Genomic DNA, 24,083 nt, shown 5'->3' with positions numbered 1-24,083 from the left:
AAGTCCTTGGCGGTTTTCAGCAGCAGGTGTGCGCCTAAAGAGGGAAAAATATGTTTTTCTAGCACAAGTAGTTGACAAGGCTACACCCTTTGGAGGATCAGGTAGGGCGATAAAAGATGCCACGGCCCCCACCACAATCCAGGAGTTAAGATCCTTTTTAGGACTGGTGACATACTGTGGAAAGTTCATACAGAATAGGGCTTCCATCTTGGACCAACTACTAAAAAAGGGGCAAGCCTGGGAATGGTCCACCCGCCAAGACAGGGATTTCAAGAAGATCAAACAACAGCTCTCCTCAGAAAATGTCTTGGCACACTATGACTCCATGAAAGAGTTGGTGTTCACTTGCGACGCGTCCCCATATGGCGTTAGGGTAGTTGGGGCACACAGGAGGGCAAAATGGACAGGAACGGCCTATAGCGTTTGTCACCAGGACGTTAGCAACAGCAGAGGTAAAGTATGCCCAAATTGAAAAAGAAGAACTGGCTGTGATCGTCACGGTGAAGAGATTTCACCAGTACTTGTATGGGCGGATCACAGACCATAAGCCACTGCTGGGCTTGCTGAAAGAAGACAAAACTTTAGGGCAGCACGGTAGCATAGTGGTTAACACTATGGCTTCACAACGCCAGGGTCCCAGGTTAGATTCCCGCTTTGGTCACTGTGTGTACGGAGTCTGCACATTCTACCCGTATCTGCATGGGTTTCCTCTGGGTGCTCCCGTTTCCTCCCACAGTCCAAAGATGTGGTTAGGTGGAATGGCCATGCCAAATTGCCCCTAGGTTAGATGGGGTTGCTGGGTTGCGGGGATATGGTGCAAGTGTGGGCTTAAGTAGGGTGCTCTTTCCAAGTCGGTGCAGACTCGGAAACTGTAAATTCTATGATAAAGTGGTGCCACCATTAGCTTCGGTCTTGATTCAATGCTGGGCAGAGTACCAATATCAACTGGAGCACTGGCTGGGAACCTGGGTGGCAAACGGCGATGCACTAAGTCGGCTGCCATTACTGGACACCCCACCATTTGCACCCAGAATAGAAGAAACTGTGATGACATTACATTTCCTAGACACCCTTCCGGTGGCCGCACAAATCATTTGTTTGTGGACACAAAGGGACCCAGTTTTAGCAACAATAAAACAATGGTGCTAACAGGGGAGGTGGAAAGACCGGTCCAGGGGGAATTCCACCCCTACTGGAGCAGGGGAAGAGTAGGTCACTGTGGAAGACGGGATACTGCTATGGGGAGCACAAGTTCCAAGTCAAGGCCGTCGAGCCATACTGGCTGAACTACATCATGGGCACCCTGGAGTCTCAAAATGAAGATGTTGGCTAGGAGCTATGTCTGGTGGCTGGGCCTGGACACAGATATAGCGGCATTGGTAGGTCAGTGCCAAGAATGCCAGCAAGGGCAGAAGGTGCCACCGGCAGCCCCGCTGCACCCATGGGAATGGCCGGGTAGACCGTGGTCGCGACTCCATGTCGATTTTGCAGGCCCATTCATGGGTTCAGTCTTTTTTGTGATAGTAGACGCCCATTCCAAATGGCTGGATGTCTACAAAATGAACTCCGCAAATTCAACAGCTACCATCGAAAAATATTGCACTTCGTTTGCAACACATGGTATCCCGGAGGCACTTGTTTCAGACAATGGATCGGTTTTCACCAGCCAGGAGTTCACAAAATTCATGGTCAAACGGCATTTGGCATAATACCACCAGGCTGCCGGAGAGAGCCATCCAGGCCCTAAAGGTCGGGTTGAAAAAACAGTCAGCAGCATCAGTAGACACTAAACTATCGCGCTGGCTATTCGACGATAGGACAACCCCACACGCCTCAACGGGAATAGCAGCTACTCATGGGCAGACGACTCCGAACCAGGCTGAGTCTACTATAGGGCAACACCACACGCCTCAACGGGAATAGGAGCTACTCATGGGCAGACGACTCCGAACCAGGCTGAGTCTACTATTCCCAAATTTAGGGGAAAGAGTAGGAAAACACCAAGATGCCCAATGCAGGGGCCACGACAACACTTGCTGAGAAAGACAGTTCAACACGGGTGAAAAGGTATGGGTCAGAAATTATGCAAATTGACCCACATGGGTAGCAGAAACGGTCAAGGCCTGTGTCGTATCAGATATGTGAGGGAGAACATGTCACAAAAAAGCACCATGGGGGCCGCAAATTCATTTCCTCCCCCCAAAGCTGACTCAGACCAGCATACCCAGAACCGTGGAGAATACTCCCCAACAGACTATTCACACCCCTCTGGCATCACTGGTGAGGACATCGGACTCTGATATGGACTGTCCCCCTGCTGCCGGAGGAAGGGGGCGAAATGCCCCTCAGGCGCTATCATCGGAAAGGACAGGCGCCTAGCCATTATGCCCCCCTACTTCAGAGGGTGAAGTGCAGGGTCCGGACCCGGCGCAGAAACGAAGAGAGAGACCCATGAGTCACGAGGGCGACGGAAGCTCCGTGGACTTTGGGGGGGGGGGGGGGGGTGGGGGGGAGGGGGGGGGGGTGTAATGACTTAGTCCAGACCTTTGTCCAGTTGCAAGCAGCGTTTTACTTGCATCTCTTCCAATTTGGTCTACTGCATTCGCTGCTCCCAATGTGATCTCCTCTATATTGGAGAGACCAAACAATGGAGTTCAGGTCCATTGTACCCTGAAGGTGGCAACGCAGGTCGATAGAGTGGTCAAGAAGGCATACAGCATGCTTGCCTTCATCGGACGGGGTATTGAGTACAAGAGTCGGTAGGTCATGTTACAGTTGTATAGGAATTTGGTTAGGCCACATTTGGAATACTGCGTGCAGTTCTGGTCACCACATTACCAGAAGGATGTGGATGCTTTAGAGAGGGTGCAGAGGAGGTTCACCAGGATGTTGCCTGGTATGGAGGGTGCTAGCTATGAAGAAAGGTTGAGTAGATTAGGATTGTTTTCGTTGGAAAGACAGAGGTTGAGTGGGGACCTGATTGAGGTCTACAAAATTGAGAGGTATGGATATGGTGGATCGCAACAAGCTTTTTCCAAGAGTGGGGATGTCAATTACAAGGGGCCACGATTTCAAGGTGAGAGGGGGAAAGTTTAAGGGAGATGTGCGTGGAAAGTTTTTTTACGCAGAGTGTGGTGGGTGCCTGGAACGCTTTGCCAGCGGAGGTGGTAGAGACGGGCACGATAGCATCATTTAAGTTGCATCTAGACAGATATATGAACGGGCGGGGAACAGAGGGAAGTAGATCCTTGGAAAATAGAAGACCGATTTAGATAAAGGATCTGGATCGGCGCAGGCTGGGAGGGCTGAAGGGCCTGTTCCTGTGCTGTAATTTTCTTTGTTCAAACGCAGACTGGGTGATCGCTTTGCTGAGCATCTTCGGATTATGCGCATTCAGGACCCTGACCTTCCTGTTGCTTGCCATTTTAACAAAAGACCCTGCTCCCATGCCCACATGTCTGTTCTTGGCCTGCTGCAATGTTCCAGTGAAGCGCAACGCAAACAGGAGGAACAACATCTCAACTTTCGGTTAGGCACGCTACTACAGCCTTCCGGCCTGAACATCGAATTCAACAACTTCAGATCCACCTCGACCCATTTGTTTTCATTTTACCATTTCTTTCTTTCTTAATATACATTTAATTCCCTGCCCCCCCCCCCCCCAGTTTATCCACCTTTCCTTCACCTGTCTCCTTTTTGCTTCCCCCTTCCCCTCCCCCATCTACAGTTCACCCTCTGATGTTAGTTTCCCTGCTGTTTGACCTTTCACATCTTTTGTCCTCTCTGGGGACTGCCATTAGCACTCTTTCCCCTTGGTTTCTGTGGTCATTAGCACCCGGTTTCCCTGGGTTTCTGCGGCTGTGACTCTCATCTTTCATTCTCACTCTACAGTATAAATATTTCCCACTTTCTCAGTCTGGTAGCTTTGACAAAGATTCATCGGACTCGAAACATTAGCTCTTTTCTCTCCCTACAGATGCTGCCAGACTTTGAGATTTTCCAGCATTTTCTCTTTAGTCGTAGGAGACTTATTTACCTTATTGTCTTTTAAAACACCCAATACCTCCTCCTTTTTGATGTCAACATGACCCAGACTATCCACACACCCTACTCAAGAATCATCTTCCACAAAGACCTTCTCTTTGGTGAACACTGATGCAAAGTACTCATTAAGTATCTCACCCATTACCTCTTGCGCAACACATAGATTCCTCCCACTGTCCTTAAGTGGCTAGGCGCCTGTCCTTTCCGATGAGAGCGCCCGAGGGGCATTTCGCCCCTTTCTCTGGCCACCCTCTTGATTTTTACATATGAAGGTAAAGCTTTGGGATTCACCTTAATCCCACTTGCCAAGGACTTTTCATGACCCCTCCTAACCCTCCTAATTTCCCGCTTAAGTACCTTTCTCTTTTCTTTTTGCTCCTCAAGGGTTTTGACTGTCCCCACCCTTCTCGACCGTACAAAAGCCTCCTTCTTTTTTATGATGTTCACAATATCCCTCGTTATCCAAGGGACCCTAAACATCCCCTACTTATCCTTCTTTCTCTCAGGAATGTGACTTTCCTGAATCTTAATTAACTGTCACTTGAAAGACTCCCACATGACCGATGTTCATTTACCCTTCAGCAGCCGCACCCAATCCAAATTCTTCAATTCCTATCTAATGTTATCGTAATTTTCATTTCCCCAGTTTAGCACTGGTGTTACCCTCATCCCTATCCAAAAGCACCCCAAAACATACATAATTGTGGTCACTACTCCCAAAATGTTCTCCTACAGAAATTTCAACCACCTACCCAGCCTCATTCCTCAATACCAGGTCCAGTACTACTCCTTTCCTCTTTGGACTATCTACAACTTGCATCAAGAAGCCTTCCTGGATACACCTTACAAACTCTGCCCCTTCCACCGAAGCCAATGGACAAGCTTGGGGAAATATGGAAAGATACATTTAGTCAAATTCTGGTCACCATGCTTTAGGAAGGCTTATGAGGCTTCTTGAGAGGGTACGGAAGAGATTTACCAGAATGGTTTCAAGAATGGGAGGATTTTAGCGACAAGGTTAGAGTTGGAGAAACTGGTATTGCTCTCCTCTGAGTGAAGGAGATTGAGAGGCGAGTTGATAGAGATGGGAAAGGATGAGGGGACACAGATTTAAGGCTTCGAGCAAGAGATTCTTACATTCCGAGTCTCCAGCTCCCCACACCCAACAAGAATCTGCAGTGAATTACATCTGATAATACAGAATGCTTGGAATTGAGTTTCACCTTGCAGCTTGATGAACTTACCACTTTGGGTCTTTTGATGTTCCCAAGGGACTGTAACATACGAGAACAATATTTTTGGAATGACAATATTTTAGCATTTTGTTCTGGTTCAAATATGGGTGACATTCAACCTGCAAAAAAGTCAAAGGCCAGAATGGGTTTCGACGAGAAATGTGACAAAACTTCATCATGTCTGCATCAAAATATTTCAAACATACGAGGGCTAGTTTAGCACACTGGGTTAAATCGCTGGCTTTTCAAGCAACCAAGGCAGGCAAGCAGCACGGTTCAATTCCCGTACCAGCCTCCCCGAATAGGCGCCGGAATGTGGCGACTAGGGGCTTTTCACAGTAACTTCATTGAAGCCTACTTATGACAATAAGCGACTTTCATTTTTCATTCACATACGCAGTGAACTATTCCTGGAGTACAGCGAGACTGCCTCTTGTAAGAGCAGGGGTAGTAAATTGAGGTGGGTGCTGTTAGCTAATGCAGGAACTCAGGCCAGAGCAGCAGAATAATTCATTAACTGGTATTTTGGGATCTTGCACGTCCACCTGAACAGGTAGACGCTCAGTTAAACAGTCAGTACCTTCAGAGGTACTGCACACCCTTTGTCTCGCACTCGACAGGCAGCTGATTTTATGTACTCAAGCCCTGGTGTGGAGCTTCAGATGAGAGTTATCTACGGAGTCAAAGCAATACATGGGAAGTTGAAATATTAAAGATTTCAAACGGCCTCATACATGCCTAGTTCCAGTTTTAACAGAGGCAGGACAATCAAATTGATCACTTTGTGGAGAGTGGGCAGTCGCTGAAACCTTTCAAGGAAGCTTTGGGTCTCTATCTTGAGCGTTTCTACTGTGGATGCTAAAAATCTGAAATAAAACAGAAAGTTCTGGAAACGCTCAATAGCTTTGGTTTCTAATCTGGGCAGAGAGAAATAGAGTTAAATGTTTCAGGATAAGATTCCAAGGTTTTGGAATCTGTTGAAAGGTTCTTGATCTGAAACCGGAGGTGAGATTGAACAGAAAGATTTTAGTGCCATTTTGGGCATGATTAGCGGGGTGTTTCTTGGCAGCCGCTTTGGCGAGATCGTGGCCAAATGTAATGGTACTTAGTGCCAGAAATGAGCTCCTACCAGCTCCTCGCCATTACAAGCTTTCTCGCCATCTGATACGCTTGGACACGTGCCTGAGCGTCTCGCCGCTAACAAGGGGTAGCTGCTTTTAAACGTTCCTTCAACACTCACCCCAGTCAACACACAGCTTGTCAGCACATAGACCTGCTCTTCACTTTTAATGCTAACCTGGCCAAGCTTCCCAATGCTGTGGATGAGAGACAGGATTTCCTGTTCCAACTTAGAGGGAGTTGGAGGACGAGCAGCAGGGCCACCAATGCCACCTGAGAGGCAGTGGCAGCAGCTGTCAGTTTGGGCAGCATGACAAGGAGGACCGCCGTCCAATGTCGGAAGAAGAGCAACGACCTCCACTGAGCTGCAAGTTGCCACCTCTATCCTGGCATCAGCTCCGCCTGCCACCCCTCAAATTTCCAACTCTCACATCCCAAAATCACTGGCTGACAGCTCTCACCCTCCCCAGATCTAATTTACCTGCTTGCTCCTCAGAACCCTCTGCCACCAAACCAGCAGTGTCATGTCCCAGTGCGGTGCCCACACGTTACCTGCTGTAGACCCTGTCAGGACACATCAGCGTGCAACTCACATTGCCCGCTCTTGCCCCTGCAGGAGAAGATAGCCCATAATAAACAGGAAACCAGTCCAAAGATGTACAGGTTAGGTGGATTGGCCATGATAAATTGCCCTTAGTGTCCAAAATTACCCTTAGTGTTGGGTGGGGTTACTGGGTTATGGGGATAGGGTGGAGGCGTTGACCTTGGGTAGGGTGCTCTTTCTAAGAGCCGGTGCAGACTCGATGGGCCGAATGGCCTCCTTTTGCACTGTAAATTCTATGATCTATGATGAAAGGGCCAAGACTGGGGCGGAGTGCCTGACATTCGATTCCCCACCCCGTATGAGGAACGGGCCATGGAGATCGCGAGGTTGACCTAGGAGAGAGTAGTCACTGACAGCGAGGTTGACCTGTGCCGCAGAGGTGAGGATCCACTGCCTCTTCACCCAAATGACCTGCCTCAAGCGAGTCTTCATGTCAGACACAATGACCCTCCCTATAACCAAATGTCCATCGTCTCACAGGATGTTTATGTGATGGGGATGGGCCATCCGGAATCTCTACCGTGTCATCGAAAAGACCACCTCAGAGATGAGCACATTGAGGCTTCACAGCTATCACCCCCACCGTCCACCAGTTCAGAGACACACACTTTGGTGGGTGACATTAGTGGACAGGCTTCTGGAGCACAATCTGGTGAGCACCACACAGTTGTTGAAGCAGAAACATCCAAGGGAGACAGCAGTCGGAGGTCTTTTGGAGCCCAGGACTCAAACCGAATCATAGATACATAGAAGATAGGAGCAGGAGGAGGCCTTTTGGCCCTTCGAGCCTGCTCTGCCATTTAACACAATCATGGCTGATCATCCAACTCAATAGCCTAATCCTGCTTTCTCCCCATAGTCTTTGATCCCATTTGCCCCAAGTGCTATACCTAGCCGCCTCATAATCAATCATAACCTAGTCAATCTCTCCTCATATGACAGTCCTGCCATCCCTGGAATCAGTCTGGTAGACCTTCGCTGCACTTCCTCGAGAGCAAGAACATCCTTCCTCAGAGAAGGAGACCAAAAGTGCACACAATATTCTAGGTGTGGCCTCACCAAGACCCTGTATAATTGCAGCAAAACATCCCTGCTTCTGTACTCTAAACCTCTCGCAATGAAGACAAACATACCATGAGCCTTCAATACCGCCTGTTGCATACCAACTTTTACAGATGCACCATAGAAAGCATCCTATCGGGCTGCATCACAGCCTGGTACGGCAACTGCTCGGCTCAGGACCGCAAGAAACTTCAGAGAGTCGTGAACACCGCCCAGTCCATCACACGAACCTGCCTCCCATTCATTAACTCCATCTACACCTCCCGCTGCCTGGGGAAAGCGGGCAGTATAATCAAAGACCCCTCCCACCCTGCTTACTCACCTTCCAACTTCTTCCATCGGGCAGGAGATACAGAAGTCTGAGAACACGCACGAACAGACTCAAAAACAGCTTCTTTCCCACTGTTACCAGCATTCTAAATGACCCTCTTATGGACTGACCTCATCAACACTACACCCTGTATGCTTCATCCGATGCCAGTGCTTATGTAGTTACATTGTATATCTTGTGTTGCCCTATTATGTATTTTCTTTTCTTCGCTTTTCTTCCAATGTACTTAATGATCTGTTGAGCTGCTCGCAGAAAAATACTTTTCACTGTACCTCGGTACACATGACAATAAACAAATCCAATCAAATCTATCAATGTCCCGCTGCATACTCCCCTCTTCCAATTTACAACCATTCATGTAGTAATCTGCCATCCTGTATTTGCTTCAAAACCTCACACTTATCCAAATTATGCTACATCTGCCATTGATTTGCCCACTTGCAAACAGCGTGGGTTGCAGTCCATAAGAGGGTCATTTGTCCACTTGGACATTGAAAACAGCGCGGGAGGAGAGACAGCCGGGACAGCGAAAACAGCGCGAGAGGAGAGACAGCCGGGACAGTGAAAACAGCGCGAGAGGAGAGACAGCCGGGGCAGTGAAAACAGCGCGGGAGGAGAGACAGCCGGGACAGCGAAAACAGCGCGGGAGGAGAGACAGCTGGGACAGTGAAAACAGCGCGGGAGGAGAGACAGCCGGGGCAGTGAAAACAGCGCGGGAGGAGAGACAGCCGGGACAGTGAAAACAGCACGAGTGGAGAGAGAGCCGGCACAGTAAAAACAGCGCAAGTGGAGAGTGAGCCGGGACATTGAAAACAGCGCGAGTGGAGAGAAAGCCGGGACATTGAAAACAGCGCGAGTGGAGAGAGAGCCGGGACAGTGAAAACAGCGCGAGTGGAGAGAGAGCCGGGACATTGAAAACAGCACGGGAGGAGAGACAGCCGGGAGATTTAAAAAGCCGGGGAGATTTAAAAAGCGCAGGAGCTGCGAGTCAGAGCGGAGATTTTAAAAGATCGCGGCCTAGTTTCGGGAGCCGTTCGGAGGAGGAGGAGCAGTCTCTGTCAGGGAGAGAACCTGAGAACATCTAAGACACTCAGAAGGTAAGTAAGTGATTTTTACTCATTTTTACTTTTATACCTTTTTCAAATTGTGTGTGTCGGGGGGAAACTGAAGTGACATCACAGAAAAGCTGTGACCTGAGTGGCTGGTTGGGAATCTACACTAAATTAAAAAAATTAAGCATTGGTAACTAATTAAACATAATTACTTAATTATAATTTCGAGGGGTATCTAAGCCAGAGATCGGAGAGTACTATATTTAGCTTTCGCATTTATATTAGAAATCTAGTGCTAGGAAACAGATAGTTAACAGTAACTTTAAAAAAATATATAATTTTTTTTTAAACTTTTAATTTTAATTAATTGATGCAATGTCAGTTAGAGGGGTGCAGTGCTCTGACTGTGAGATGTGGCAGGTCCGGGAGGCTTCCAGAATCCCGGATGGCTTCATCTGCAGAAAGTGCACCCAACTGGAGCTCCTCACAGACCGCATGGTTCGGCTGGAGCAGCAATTGGATGCACTTAGGAGCATGCAGGTGGCGGAAAGTGTCATAGATCGCAGTTATGTAAATGTGGTCACACCCAAGGTGCAGGCAGAGAAATGGGTGACCACCAGAAAGGGCAGGCAGTCAGTGCAGGAATCCCCTGTGGTTGTCCCCCTCTCGAACAGGTATACCCCTTTGGATACTGTCAGGGGTGATAGCCTATCAGGGGAAAACAGCAGCAGCCAGAGCCGTGGCACCACGGCTGGCTCTGATGTTCAGAAGGGAGGGTCAAAGCGCAGAAGAGCAATAGTAATAGGGGACTCTTATAGTCAGGGGCACAGATAGGCATTTCTGTGGACGTGAAAGAGACTCCAGGATGGTATGTTGCCTCCCTGGTGCCAGGGTCCAGGATGGCTCTGAACGGATAGAGGGCATCCTGAAGGGAGAGGGCAAACAGGCAGAGGTCGTTATACATATTGGTACTAACGACATAGGCAGGAAGGGGCATGAGGTCCTGCAGCAGGTGTTCAGGGAGCTAGGCAGAAAGTTAAAAGACAGGACCTCGAGGGTTGTAATCTCGGGATTATTCCCTGTGCCAGGTGCCAGTGAGGCTAGAAATAGGAAGATAGAGCAGCTAAACACGTGGCTAAACAGCTGGTGTAGGAGGGAGGGTTTCCGTTATCAGGACCACTGGGAGCTCTTCCGGGGCAGGTGTGACCTATATAAGGACGGGTTGCATCTAAACTGGAGAGGCATAAATTCCCTGGCCGCGAGGTTTGCTAGTGTCACACGGGCGGGTTTAAACTAGTATGGCAGGGGGGTGGGCACGGGAGCAATAGGTCAGAAGGTGAGAGCATTGAGGGAGAACTAGGGAATAGGGACAGTGTGGCTCTGAGGCAGAGCAGACAGGGAGAAGTTGCTGAACACAGCGGGTCTGGTGGCCTGAAGTGCATATGTTTTAATGCAAGAAGTATTACGGGTAAGGCAGATGAACTTAGAGCTTGGATTAGTACTTGGAACTATGATGTTGTTGCCATTACAGAGACCTGGTTGAGGGAAGGGCAGGATTGGCAGCTAAACGTTCCAGGATTTAGATGTTTCAGGCGGGATAGAGGGGGATGTAAAAGGGGTGGCGGAGTTGCGCTACTGGTTAGGGAGAATATCACATCTGTACTGCGGGAAGACACCTCAGAGGGCAGTGAGGCTATATGGGTAGAGATCAGGAATAAGGAGGGTGTTGTCACAATGTTGGGGGTTTACTACAGGGAGCAACAGCCAGTGGGAGATAGAGGAGCAGATAGGTAGACAGATTTTGGAAAAGAGTAAAAACAACAGGGTTGTGGTGATGGGAGACTTCAACTTCCCCAATATTGAATGGGACTCACTAAGTACCAGGGGCTTAGACGGGGCAGGGTTTGTAAGGAGCATCCAGGAGGGCTTCTTAAAACAATATGTAGACAGTCCAACTAGGGAAGGGGCGGTACTGGACCTGGTATTGGGGAATAAGCCCGGCCAGGTGGTAGATATTTCAGTAGGGGAGCATTTCGGGAACAGTGACCACAATTCAGTAAGTTTTAAAGTGCTGGTGGACAAGGTTAAGAGTGGTCTAGGATGAATGTGCTAAATTGGGGGAAGGCTAATTATAACAATATTAGGCGGGAACTGAAGAACATAGATTGGGGGCGGATGTTTGAGGGCAAATCAACATCTGACATGTCAAGTGAGAGGAATTCAGGACCGGCATGTTCCTGTGAGGAAGAAGGATAAATACAGCAATTTTCGGGAACCTTGGATAACGAGAGATATTGTAGGCCTCGTCAAAAAGAAAAAGGAGGCATTTGTCAGGGCTAAAAGGCTGGGAACAGACGAAGCCTGTGTGGAATATAAGGAAAGTAGGAAGGAACTTAAGCAAGGAGTCAGGAGGGCTAGAAGGGGTCACGAAAAGTCATTGGCAAATAGGGTTAACGAAAATCCCAAGGCTTTTTACACATACATAAAAAGCAAGAGGGTAGCCAGGGAAAGAGTTGGCCCACTGAAGGATAGGCAAGGGAATCTATGTGTGGAGCCAGAGGAAATGGGCGGGGTATGAAATGAATACTTTGCATCAGTATTCACCAAAGAGAAGAAATTGGTAGATGTTGAGTCTGGAGAAGGGTGTGTAGATAGCCTGGGTCACATTGTGATCCAAAAAGATGAGGTGTTGGGTGTCTTAAAAAATATTAAGGTAGATAAGTCCCCAGGGCCTGATGGGATCTACCCCAGAATACTGAAGGAGGCTGGAGAGGAAATTGCTGAGGCCTTGACAGAAATCTTTGGATCCTCACTGTCTTCAGGGGATGTCCCGGAGGACTGGAGAATAGCCAATGTTGTTCCTCTGTTTAAGAAGGGTAGCAAGGAACCAGGGAACTACAGGCCGGTGAGCCTTACTTCAGTGGTAGGGAAATTACTGGAGAGAATTCTTCGAGACAGGATCTACTCTCATTTGGAAGCAAATGGACAAACAAAGAACAAAGAACAAAGAACAAAGAAATGTACAGCACAGGAACAGGCCCTTCGGCCCTCCAAGCCCGTGCCGACCATACTGCCCGACTAAACTACAATCTTCTACACTTCCTGGGTCCGTATCCTTCTATTCCCATCCTATTCATATATTTGTCAAGATGCCCCTTAAATGTCCCTATCGTCCCTGCCTCCACTACCTCCTCCGGTAGTGAGTTCCAGGCACCCACTACCCTCTGCGTAAAAAACTTGCCTCGTACATCTACTCTAAACGTATTAGTGAGAGGCAGCATGGTTTTGTGAAGGGGAGGTCATGTCTCACTAACTTGATCGAGTTTTTCGAGGAGGTCACCAAGATGATTGATGCAGGTAGGGCAGTGGATGTTGTCTATATGGACTTCAGTAAGGCCTTTGACAAGGTCCCTCATGGTAGACTAGTACAAAAGGTGAAGTCACACGGGATCAAGGGTGAGCTGGCAAGGTGGATACAGAACTGGCTAGGTCATAGAAGGCAGAGAGTAGCAATGGAAGGATGCTTTTCTAATTGGAGGGCTGTGACCAGTGGCGTTCAACAGGGATCAGTGCTGGGACCTTTGCTGTTTGTAGTATATACAAATGATTTGGAGGAAAACGTAACTGGTCTGATTAGTAAGTTTGCAGACGACACAAAGGTTGGTGGAATTGCGGATAGCGATGAGGACTGTCAGAGGTTACAGCGGGATTTAGATTGTTTGGAGACTTGGGCGGAGAGATGGCAGATGGAGTTTAATCTGGACAAATGTGAGGTCTAATGCAGGTAGGGAATATACAGTGAATGGTAGAAGCCTCAAGAGTATTGAAAGTCAAAGAGATCTATGAGTACTGGTCCACAGGTCACTGAAAGGGGCAACACAGGTGGAGAAGGTAGTCAAGAAGGCATAAGGCATGCTTGCCTTCATTGGCCGGGGCATTGAGCATAAGAATTGGCAAGTCATGTTGCAGCTGTATAGAACCTTAGTTAGGCCACACTTGGAGAAGAGTGTTCAATTCTGGTCGCCACACTACCAGAAGGATGTGGAGGCTTTAGAGAGGGTGCAGAAGAGATTTACCAGAATGTTGCCTGGTATGGAGGGCATTAGCTATGAGGAGCGGTTGAATAAACTCGGTTTGTTCTCACTGGAACGAAGGAGGTTGATGGGTGACCTGATAGAGATCTACAAAATTATGAGGGGCATAGACAGAGTGGATAGTCAGAGGCTTTTCCCCAGGGTAGAGGGTCAATTACTAGGGGGCATAAGTTTAAGGTGAGAGGGGCAACGTTTAGAGTAGATGTATGAGGCAAGTTTTTTTTACGCAGAGAGTAGTGGGTGACTGGAACTCTCTACTGGAGGAGGTGGTGGAAGCAGGGACGATAGTGACATTTAAGGGGCATCTTGACAAATCCATGAATAGGATGGGAATAGAGGGATACGGACCCAGGAAGTGTAGAAGATTGTAGTTTAGTCGGGCAGCATGGTCGGCGCGGGCTTGGAGGGCCGAAGGGCCTGTTCCTGTGCTGTACATTTCTTTGTTCTTTGTTGTTCTTTGTTCTTGCCCACCTGTCCAGATCATGCTGTACGATCCCTGCATCTTCGTCACAGTTCGCCCTCCCACCTAATTTGGTATCATCTGCAAACTTTGAGATGCTACATTTTGTTCCCTCTAGTTCGTGCCCTGTGGCACTCCACTGCTTGCCAATTTGAAAAGGACCCATTAATTCCTACTCTTTGTTTCCTCTCTGCCAACCAGTTTTCTATCCACCTTAATACACTTCCCCGAATCCCATGCGCTTTGTTCTTGCACAATAATCTCTTCTGCAGGACTTCGTCAAACGCCTTCTGAAAGTCCAAATATATCACATCGACTAGCTCCCCCTTGTCAACTGTCCACTATTTCCAAAACCACCTCCATAAGCACTCTGGGATGCAGATTCTCAGGCCCTGAGGATTTATCAGTCTTCAATCCTATCAATTTTCCCAGCACCATTTGTCTACTAATATTGATCTCCCTCAGTTCTTCCCTCTCACTAAACCTTTCATTCTCCAACATTTCTGGTATCTGATTTGTGTCCTCTTTTGTGAAGACAGAACCAAAGTATGTATTCAATTGCTCAGCCATTTCTTTGTCCTTTATTATGCATTCCCCTGTTTCTGTCTACAGGGGGCTTATATTTGTCTTTACCAATCTGTTTCCCTTCCCATATCTATAGAAACTCTTAGTGTTAATCTTTCTGTTCTACAAGCTTACTTCCGTACTGTATTTTCCCCTTCTTAAGCAATCCCTTGGTGCTTCTTCCAAGTCAGACACAGAGTCTCTGGACAAGGTCATCCCAGTGCTGTTGCAAATGATGGATTTGTTTATTGTCATGTGTACCGAGTTACAGTGAAAGGTATTGTTCTGTGTGCCGCACAGACACTTGAATGAAATGAAAATCGCTTATTGTCACAAGTAGGCTTCAAATGAAGTTACTGTGAAAAGCCCCTAGTCGCCATATTCCGGCACCTGTTCAGGAAGGCTGGTATGGGAATTGAACTGTGCTGCTGGCCTGCCTTGGTCAGCTTTCAAAGCCAGCAATTTAGTCCTGTGCTAAACCACATTCCACACATGAAAAGAAAATACATAATAGGACAAACATAAAATACACAATGTAAATACGTAGACACAGGCATCAGGTGAAGCATACGGAGTGTAAGACCATAAGACATAGGAGCACAATTGGCCACTCGGCTCATCGAGTCTGCTCCGCTATTCAATCATTGCCGATATGTTTCTCATCCCCATTCTCCTGCCTTCTCCCCATAACCCCTTATTAATCAAGAACTTTCTATCTCTGTCTTAAAGACACTCAGTGATTTGGCCTCCACAGCCTTCTGCGGCAAAGAGTTCCACAGATTCAACACCCTCAGTCTGAAGAAATTCCTCCTCATCTCTGTTTTAAAGGATCATCCCTTTCGTCTGAGATTGTGTCCTCTGGTTCTAGTTTTTCCTACAAGTGGAAACATCCTCTCCACGTCCACTCTATCCAGACCTCACAGGACCCTGTAAGTTTCAATAAGATCCCTCCTCATCCTTCTAAACTCCAACAAGTACAGACCCAGAGTCCTCAACCGTTCCTCATACGACAAGTTGTTCATTCCAGGGATAATTCTTGTGAACCTCCTCTGGACCCTTTCCAAGTCCAGCACATCCTTCCTTAGATACGGGACCCAAAACTGCTCACAATACTCCAAATGGGGTCTGTCCAGAACCTTATACAACCTCAGAAGTACATCCTTGGTCTTGTATTCTAGCCCTCTTGACATGAATGTTAACATTGCATTTTCCTTCCTAACTGCCGACTGAACCTGCACGTTAACTTTAAGGAAATTGTGAACAAGGACACCTAATTTCTTGGAATGAAGCCCTTGAAGAATATAAAGAAAGTAGGAAGGAACTTAAGGTAGGAGTTAGGAAGGCTAAAAGGAGTCATGAAATGTCATTGGCAAACAGGATTAAGGAAAATCCTAAGCCGTTTTATACATATGTAAAGAGCAAGAGGGTAGCCAGAAAAAAGGTTGGTCCATTCAAGGTATTGGAGCAATATTGGAGGGAACCAGAGAAAATGGGTGATGATACTAAATGAATACTTTGCCTCAGTATTCACCAAAGAGAAAGATTTGGATGATGAGGAGTAGAGTGTGTAGATATTCTGAGTCGTGTTGACATTAATAAAGAAGAGGTGTTGGGCATCTTGAAAAGCATTAAAGTAGATAAGTGCCCAGGGCCTGATGGGATCTACCCCAGAATGGCTAATGGTATGTTGGCCTTCATTGCGAGAGGTTTCAAGTATAGAAGCAGGGATGTGTTGCTGCAATTGTACAGGGCTTTGGTGAGGCCGCACTTGGAGTATTGTAAGCAGTTTTGGTCTCCTTTGCTGAGAAAGGATGTTCTTGCTCTCGAGGGAGTGCAGCAAAGGTTGACCAGACTGATTCCAGGGATGACGGAACTGTCATGTGAGGAGAGAGTGACTAGGTTGCGATTGCTCTCGCTGGAGTTCAGAAGAATGAGGGCGGAATCTCAAAGAGACTCATAAAATTTTAACAGAACTAGACAGGGTAGATGCAGGGAGGATGTTACCAATGATGGGTGTGTCCAGAACCAGGGGTCACAGTCTGAGGATTCAGGGTAATCTATTTCAGACAGAGATAAGGAAACATTTCTTCACACAGAGTGGTGAGCCTGTGGAATTCACCACAGGAAGTAGTTGATGCTAAAACTTTGAATATATTCAAGAGGCGGCTGGATATAGCACTTGGGGAGAATGGGGTCAAAGGCTATGGGGAATCAAGAGGGCTAAAAGGGGTCATGAAATATCTTTAGCAAACAGGGTTAAGGAAAATCCCAAAGCCTTGTATTCATATACAAGGAGCAAGAGGGTAACTAGAGAAAGGGTTGGCCCACTTAAGGACAAAGGAGGAAAGTTATGTGCGGAGTTAGAGAAAACAAGTACTTTGCATCGGTATTCACCGAGGAGAGGGACATGACGGATGTTGAGGTTAGGGATAGATGTTTGATTACTCTAGGTCAAGTCGGACATAAGGAGGGAGGATGTGTTTGGTATTCTAAAAGGCATTAAGGTGGACAAGTCCCCAGGTCCAGATGGGATCTATCCCAGGTTACTGAGGGAAGAGAGAGAGGAAATAGCTGGGGCCTTAACAGATATCTTTGTAGCATCCTTGAACACGGGTGAGGTACCGGAGAACTGGAGAATTGCTAATGTTGTCCCCTTGTTTCAGAAGGGTAGCAGGGATAATTCAGATAATTATAGACCGGTGAGCCTGACATCAGTGGTAGGGAAGCTGCTGGAGAAGATACTGAGAGATAGGATCTATTCCCATTTGGAAGAAAATTGGCTCATCAGTGATAGGCAACATGGCTTTGTGCAGGGAAGGTCATGTCTTACCAACTTAATAGAATTCTTTGAGGAAGTGACAAAGTTGATTGATGAGGGAAGGGCTGTAGATGTCATATACATGGACTTCAGTGAGGCATTTGATAACGTTCCCCATGGTAGGCTGATGGAGAAAGTGAACATAGAACATAGAACATAGAACATAGAACAATACAGCGCAGTACAGGCCCTTCGGCCCACGATGTTGCACCGAAACAAAAGCCATCTAACCTACACTATGCCATTATCATCCATATGTTTATCCAATAAACTTTTAAATGCCCTCAATAAAGTCTCATGGGGTCCAGGATGTACTAGCTAGATGGATAAAGAACTGACAGTGCAACAGGAGACAGGGAGTAGTAGTGGAAGGGAGTTTCTCAAAATGGAGAACTGTGACTAGTGGTGTTCCACAGGGATCTATGCTGGGTCCACTGTTGTTTGTGATATACATAAATGATCTGGAGGAAGGTATAGGTGGTCTGATTAGCAAGTTTGCAGATGACAGTAAGATTGGTGGAGTAGCAGATAGTGAAAGGGACGGTCAGAGAACACAGCAGAATATAGATAGATTGGAGAGTTGGGCGGAGAAATGGCAGATGGAGTTCAATCCGGGCAAATGCGAGGTGATGCATTTTGGAAGTTCCAATTCAAGAGCGAACTATACGGTAAATGAAAAAGCCCTGGGTAAAAGTGATGTGCAGAGAGATCTGGGTGTTCAGGTCCATTGTACCCTGAAGGTGGCTGCGCAGGTCAATAGAGTGGTCACGAAGGCATACGGCATGCTTTCCTTCATCGGAAGGGGTATTGAGTCCAAGAGTTGGCAGGTCATGTTACAGTTGTATAAGACTTTGGTTCACCCACATTTGGAATGCTGCGTGCAGTTCTGGTCGCCACATTACCAAAAGGATGTGGATGCTATGGAGAAGGTGCAGAGGAGGTTCACCAGGATGTTGCCTGGTATGGAGGGCGCTAGCTCTGAAGAGAGGTTGAGTAGATTAGGATTATTTTCATTAGAAAGACAGAGGTTGAGGGGGGACCTCATTGAGGTCTACAAAATCATGAGAAGTATAGACAGGGTGGATAGCAAGAAGCTTTATCCCAGAGTGGGGGACTCAATTACTAGGGGTCACAAGTTCAAGGTGAGAGGGGAAAAGTTGAAGGGAGATATGCGTGGAAAGTTCTTTACGCAGAGGGTGGTGGGTGCCTGGAATGTATTGCCGGGGGAGGTGGTAGAGGCGGGCACGATAGCGTCATTTAAGATGTATCTAGACAGATACATGAAGGGGCATAGAGCAGAGGGATACAGATCCTTAGAAAATAGGTGACAGTTTTAGATAGAGGATCTGGCTTGGAGGGCCGAAGGGCCTGTTCCTGCACTGTAATTTTTCTTTGTTTTTTGACAAAGCAGGATTATGCTATTGAGTTGGATGATCTGCCATGATCGTGATTAATGGCGGAGCAGGCCTTCTCCTGCTCCTATCTATGTAAAATACTGAGGGAGGCAAGGGAGGAAATTGCTGGAGCCTTGACAGTAATCTTTGTATCCTAATTGGCTACAGGTGAAGTTCCAGAGGACTGGAGAGTAGCCACCATGGAGGTGCCCCTTGGGGTCAGATACCTCCACCCCACCTACCAAGACAGCCCCCGCAGCCAGAACGCCGATGTCCTGCCGGGTGGGACCATACGTAACCCACGCCAGCGGGACTCGGCCGAACTCGGCTGGCACTCAGCCCGTCGAGGCGCGGAGATTCGCCAGGGGGGCCACTTTCAACGGTCCCCAACCGGCGCAGCGATCCCGTGGGCGCCCAAGAATCAGCAGGACAGCGTGGCGCAATTCTCCGACCCCCAGCGCGGGGTCGGAGAATCCTGGCCATGGACTCTGCAAGTGCGTACAGTTTAGTTTAAGCAGGTACCATGGTCGGCACAGGCTTGGAGGGCCGAAGGGGCTGTTCCTGTGCTGTATTGTTCTTTGTTCTTCCAGTTCCGAAAAAGAGTCACATTGGACTCGAAACATCAACTCCGCTTCTCTCTCCACAGATGATGACAGACACGCTGGGGTTTTTCGAGCATTTGCTGTTTTTGTTTCTTTTCCATGTCTTACCTGGTTACACACCGGCTTGTATTTCAGGTTGGGCATCTTCAGGATCATCTCAAGTTGGTTAAGGTTGAAGTTGGACACTCCTATAGATCGCACCAGGCCGGCATCCTTGCAGCTTTCCATAATCTACAGGGGAGAAATGGACAACCTAACTTCACGCAGGAAAAGTTAAGCAGAGATTTATTCTGAGGCTTTGAGAGCGTAAACAAGGAACATTTTCGCCACTGGTTGGAAGGTTGATAGAATGCAGAACGAGGCCATTTGGCCCATTGAGTCTGCACCAACCCTCTGAAAGAACACCCCACCCAGGCCCACTCCCTGCCTTATCCCCATAACCCCACCTAACCTGCACATCCCTAGACACTAAGGGGGAATTGATCATGGCCTCCACCTAACTTGCACATCTTTGTACTGTGGGAGGAAACCGGTGCACCCAGAGGAAACCCATGCAGACACGGAGAGAACGTACAAACTCCACACAGACAGTGACCCATGGCCGGAATTGAACACAGGACCCTGGCACTGGGAGGCAGCAGTGCTAAGCGCTGTGCCACCGTGCTGCCCTGAGGGCACAAATTTAAGATAATTGACAAAAGAATCAGGGAGGAGGGGGTGAGGAGATTTTGTTTCTGAACACAGTGAGTTGATGGATCTGGAACCTGAAAGCATGGTGCAGAAACATAGAATTATGGAATTTACAGTGCAGAAGGAGGCCATTTGGCCCATCGAGTCGGCACTGGCCCTTATAAAGAGCACCCTACTCAAGCCCACGTCTCTACCCTATCCCCGTAACCCCCACATAACCTTTTTTGGGGGCACTAAGGGCAATTTAGCATGACCAAACCACTTAACACCTTTGGAGTGTGGGAGGAATCCGTACCACTCGGAGGAAACCCTCGCAGACACGAGGAGAACATGCAGACTCCGTATAGACAGTGACCCAAGCCGGGAATCGAACCTGGGAGTCTGAAGCTGTGAAACAATTGTGCTAACCACTATGCTACCGTGAACCAGCTTCATAATAAAGTTCAAAAGGGAACTGGACGGAAAGTTAAAGGAAACAAACAGCAGAGCTCTGAGAAAAGAGGTGAGTGAGACTAAAACTCCTTCAAAGAGCTAGCACAGACATGATGGCCCAAATGGACTTACTTTCTGCCAATCCTGTGCTTCCCTCTCGCATTTGCTATTCCAGGATTATCATTGCACTCCTGATGATCACAATGTTCCTGTGCTAGCCTCAGAGTCATAGGGTCCACAGCATAGAAAAGGCCCTTCAGCCCATCATGTCTGCGTTGGTCAAAAACAACCAGTTTACCATTCTAATCCCATTTTCCAGCACTTGGTCCATATCCTTGTATGCCTTGGCATCGCAACTGCACATCTAAAAACTTCTTGAATGTTATTAGGGTCTCTGCCTCCTTTCAGGCAGCGAGTTCTCGACTCCCACCACCGTCTGGGTGAAAAGGTTTTTCCTCACATCCCCGCTAAACCTCTTCCCTCATAAACTCCCTGCTCTTAAATGCTACCCGTCGGCTAATAAAGGCAAGTATACCATATGCCTTCTGAACCACTGTATCTACCTGCTGTGCTACCTTAAGGGACCGGCATACAGCGGGACATAGATAGGTTGGAGACTTGGGCAGAGGATTGGCAAATGGAGTTTAATCCGGACAAATGTGAGGTAATGCATTTTGGTAGGTCTAACATAAAGGGGAAATATACCGTAAATGGCAAAACTCTTAGGAATATAGAATGTCAGAGATATCTGGGCGTGCAGGTTCCCAGATCTTTGAAGGTGGCAACACAAGTGGACAAGGTAGTCAAGAAAGCATGTGGGATGCTTGCCTTCATTGTGCGGGGCATCAAGTATACAAATTGGCAAGTCATGCTACAGTTGTATTGAACCTTGGTAAGGCCACACTAAGAATATTGCACACAATTCTGGTCGCCACATTACCAGAAGGATGTGCAGGAATTGGACAGGGTGCAGAGGAGGTTTATCAGGATGTTTCCTGGTCTGGAGGATGTTAGCTATGTGGAGAGGCTGAATAAACTGGACTGTTTTCATTAGAAAGACAGAGGTTGAGGGATGACCTGATAGAGGTCTACAAGATTATGAGGGACATGGATACAGTGCATGGGAAGGCACTCTTTCCAAGGGTGGAGGGGTTAGACATCAGGGGGCATAGGTTTAAAGTCCATGGGGAAACATTTAGGGGGGGGGGGGGGGGAGAAGATGTGCGAGGCAGTTTTTTATTTTAAAAAATTTTTTACACAGAGGGTGGTGAGCGCCTGGAACACGTTGCCAGCGGAGGTTGTGGAAGCAGATACATTAACGGCGTACAAAAGGCATCTTGACAAACACATGGACTGGATGGGTATAGATGGATACGGCACAAGGAAGTGCTGAGGGTTTTGGCCAAGATTGGTATCATGACCAGTGTAGGCTTCGAGAGCCAAAGGGCCTCTACCTGTGCTGTATTGTTCTTAGTTCTTTGACACTGGTCCCATTTTGGTTCAGTTGCAAACCATTCGCCTTGTCTGTATAAGATTACTGTTGCCAAAAATAGTCCCAATAACCCAGATATCTAAATCCCTCCCTCCTGCACTATTTCTCCAACCATGCGTTAATCCAGAGATTACTACTTTTTGGGTCCTGTTTTTAAATCTATTTCCTAGCTCCCTAAATTCTGCGTGCAGGACCTCATCCCTTTTTCTGCCTATATCGTTAGTACCAGTGTGTACCATGATATCGGTCTGCTTATCCTACCCTTTCAGTATGCCCTGCAGGCATTCAGTGATATCCCTTAAACTGGCACCAGGGAGGGGAACATTCCATTCCGGAGTCTCTTTTGAGGCCACAGAAACGCCTATCTGTCCCCCTTACAATTGAATCCCCTACCGTCAGGTGGATGAACATTTAAGAAATGGGTGATGTCAGTGTGTGGTGGAGCTACGCTGTCTGTCTTTCACTTTCATTTTTGAGCTGGCAGCTGCAGTGTGTTTTTTGGTTTCGTTTTCAGAGGTGGATAGCTGCATTCAAAGCAAGCAGCTGTATAATGATCTCTCTCTCTACAAGCTAAAGAATGTCTTCAGATCATTGATGATTTCAAAGTAATACCAGTTTCTGTAGAGCATTTAAACCTGCTGTCTTTATTTTAAGAAAGATTTAACTTATGGATGTTGTTTGGGAAGTTATTAAGGGTTACCTATAGAATATTGTATTTGGGAAAATATCAGTGTTTGTAGTTGATAAGATGTTTACTGTGTGCTTATAAAATGTTAACTGGATTCATAGAATAAACATTGTTTTAAACATACTTTAGCTCTCTGTTGCACCACTACCTGTAAAGTGGGCCCTTGTGCTCCCCATAACCAAAATCAGAGGTTCTAACCTTACAATCACTGGCAAAAACGTCAGGTTGGGATGAGGAAGATTTATTTTGACTCCGTGCCAAACTCCCCACCTGAAAAGGCATTGGAAGTTTATTTAATTTTAAAAGGGAGTTGAACAACCTACAGGGTTAGGGGGTCACGGTTTAAAAATATGGGGTCACCCGTTGAAGAGAGATGAGGAGAATTTATTTCTCAGACGGTCGTGACTCTCTGGAACTCTCTTCCTCAGAATGGAGTGGAAGCAGAATCTTTGACTATGTTTAAGGCAGAGATGTATAGATTATTGAATAACAAGGGGGTGAAAGGTTTTCAGGGGTAGACGGGAGGTTCCTCTCAGATCAGCCATGACTTTATGAATGGTGGAGCAGGTTCGAAATCTGTATGTTTGCAACATTATGGACAAAAAAAAGTGGTGTGGGGTTACAAATCTAAGCACAAACATTCTTTCAAAGTGCTAGTAGACATAAAGGCACAAATGACCTTGTCCTGTGCTGTTAGTTTCTATGATTCTATGATTTAATTTGTTCCAGCTCACAGATCACAATCATTTACCAACCCAGGACACAAGGTTCAATTCAATTTGCTCTCATTTTTTAAAGTGTTCTGTAGTCTGTGTGGAAACTCTCCTGTTCTCCATCACAGCAGCTTCAATGACGAGTCAGATATAATCTACCTTTCATAGTCTCCTGGTGACTCTAATCAGCTCACACTTGGTCCAAGTGCTCAGTCATTGGGCCTAAATTTTCCAGTCTGTCTGCTGTGGGGATCGTCGCAGGCGAGATGCAGAACTTAACAGACCAGCAAAAAGTTTTGATTCCTGATTAGCAAGAAGGTGAAAGGTTAGAGGGGGTTGGCAGGAATGTGGGGTTGAGGTTATAATCAGATCAGCCATGATCTTATTGAATGGGGAAGCAAGCTCGAGGGGCTGAATGACCTACTCCTGCTCCTAATTCATACGTTTGTATTCGTAATTCCGAATTTTTATTTTGGCTGGGAATTTCCATCCCTTAGTGGGCCCGTCAAGAAATCCCTGCTTCTGTAGGAAGGATGTGATTGCAAGAGAAAGGGTGCAGAGGAGATTCACCAGGATGTTGCCAGGGCTGGAGTGTTTTACCTATGAAGAGAGACTGGATAGGCTTGGGTTGTTTTCCTTAGAGCAGAGAAGGTTGAGGGGTGGATCTGATTGAGGTGTATAAAAGTATG

General features: G+C 47.2%; 1 protein-coding gene across 1 annotated transcript in view; it reads right to left on the bottom strand.

Annotated features, from left to right (window-relative positions):
* Window positions 1–24,083, bottom strand: part of LOC140396084 (aldo-keto reductase family 1 member C1-like) — a 78,077-nt gene that overhangs the window by 32,251 nt on the left and 21,743 nt on the right. The window contains exons 3-4 of the mRNA XM_072484181.1: window positions 19,488–19,610; window positions 5,289–5,398 (exon numbers count right to left, since the gene is read on the bottom strand). Coding sequence (XP_072340282.1) covers window positions 5,289–5,398; window positions 19,488–19,610 — 233 coding nt within the window. The remainder of the gene's footprint in view (window positions 1–5,288; window positions 5,399–19,487; window positions 19,611–24,083) is intronic.

Source organism: Scyliorhinus torazame, chromosome 19 (genome assembly GCF_047496885.1).
Source record: "Scyliorhinus torazame isolate Kashiwa2021f chromosome 19, sScyTor2.1, whole genome shotgun sequence".
In the NCBI taxonomy this organism is placed as follows: Eukaryota; Metazoa; Chordata; class Chondrichthyes; order Carcharhiniformes; family Scyliorhinidae; genus Scyliorhinus; species Scyliorhinus torazame.
The sequence above is the reverse complement of the archived record's forward strand: the minus strand, read 5'-3'. Positions and strand labels throughout refer to the sequence as shown.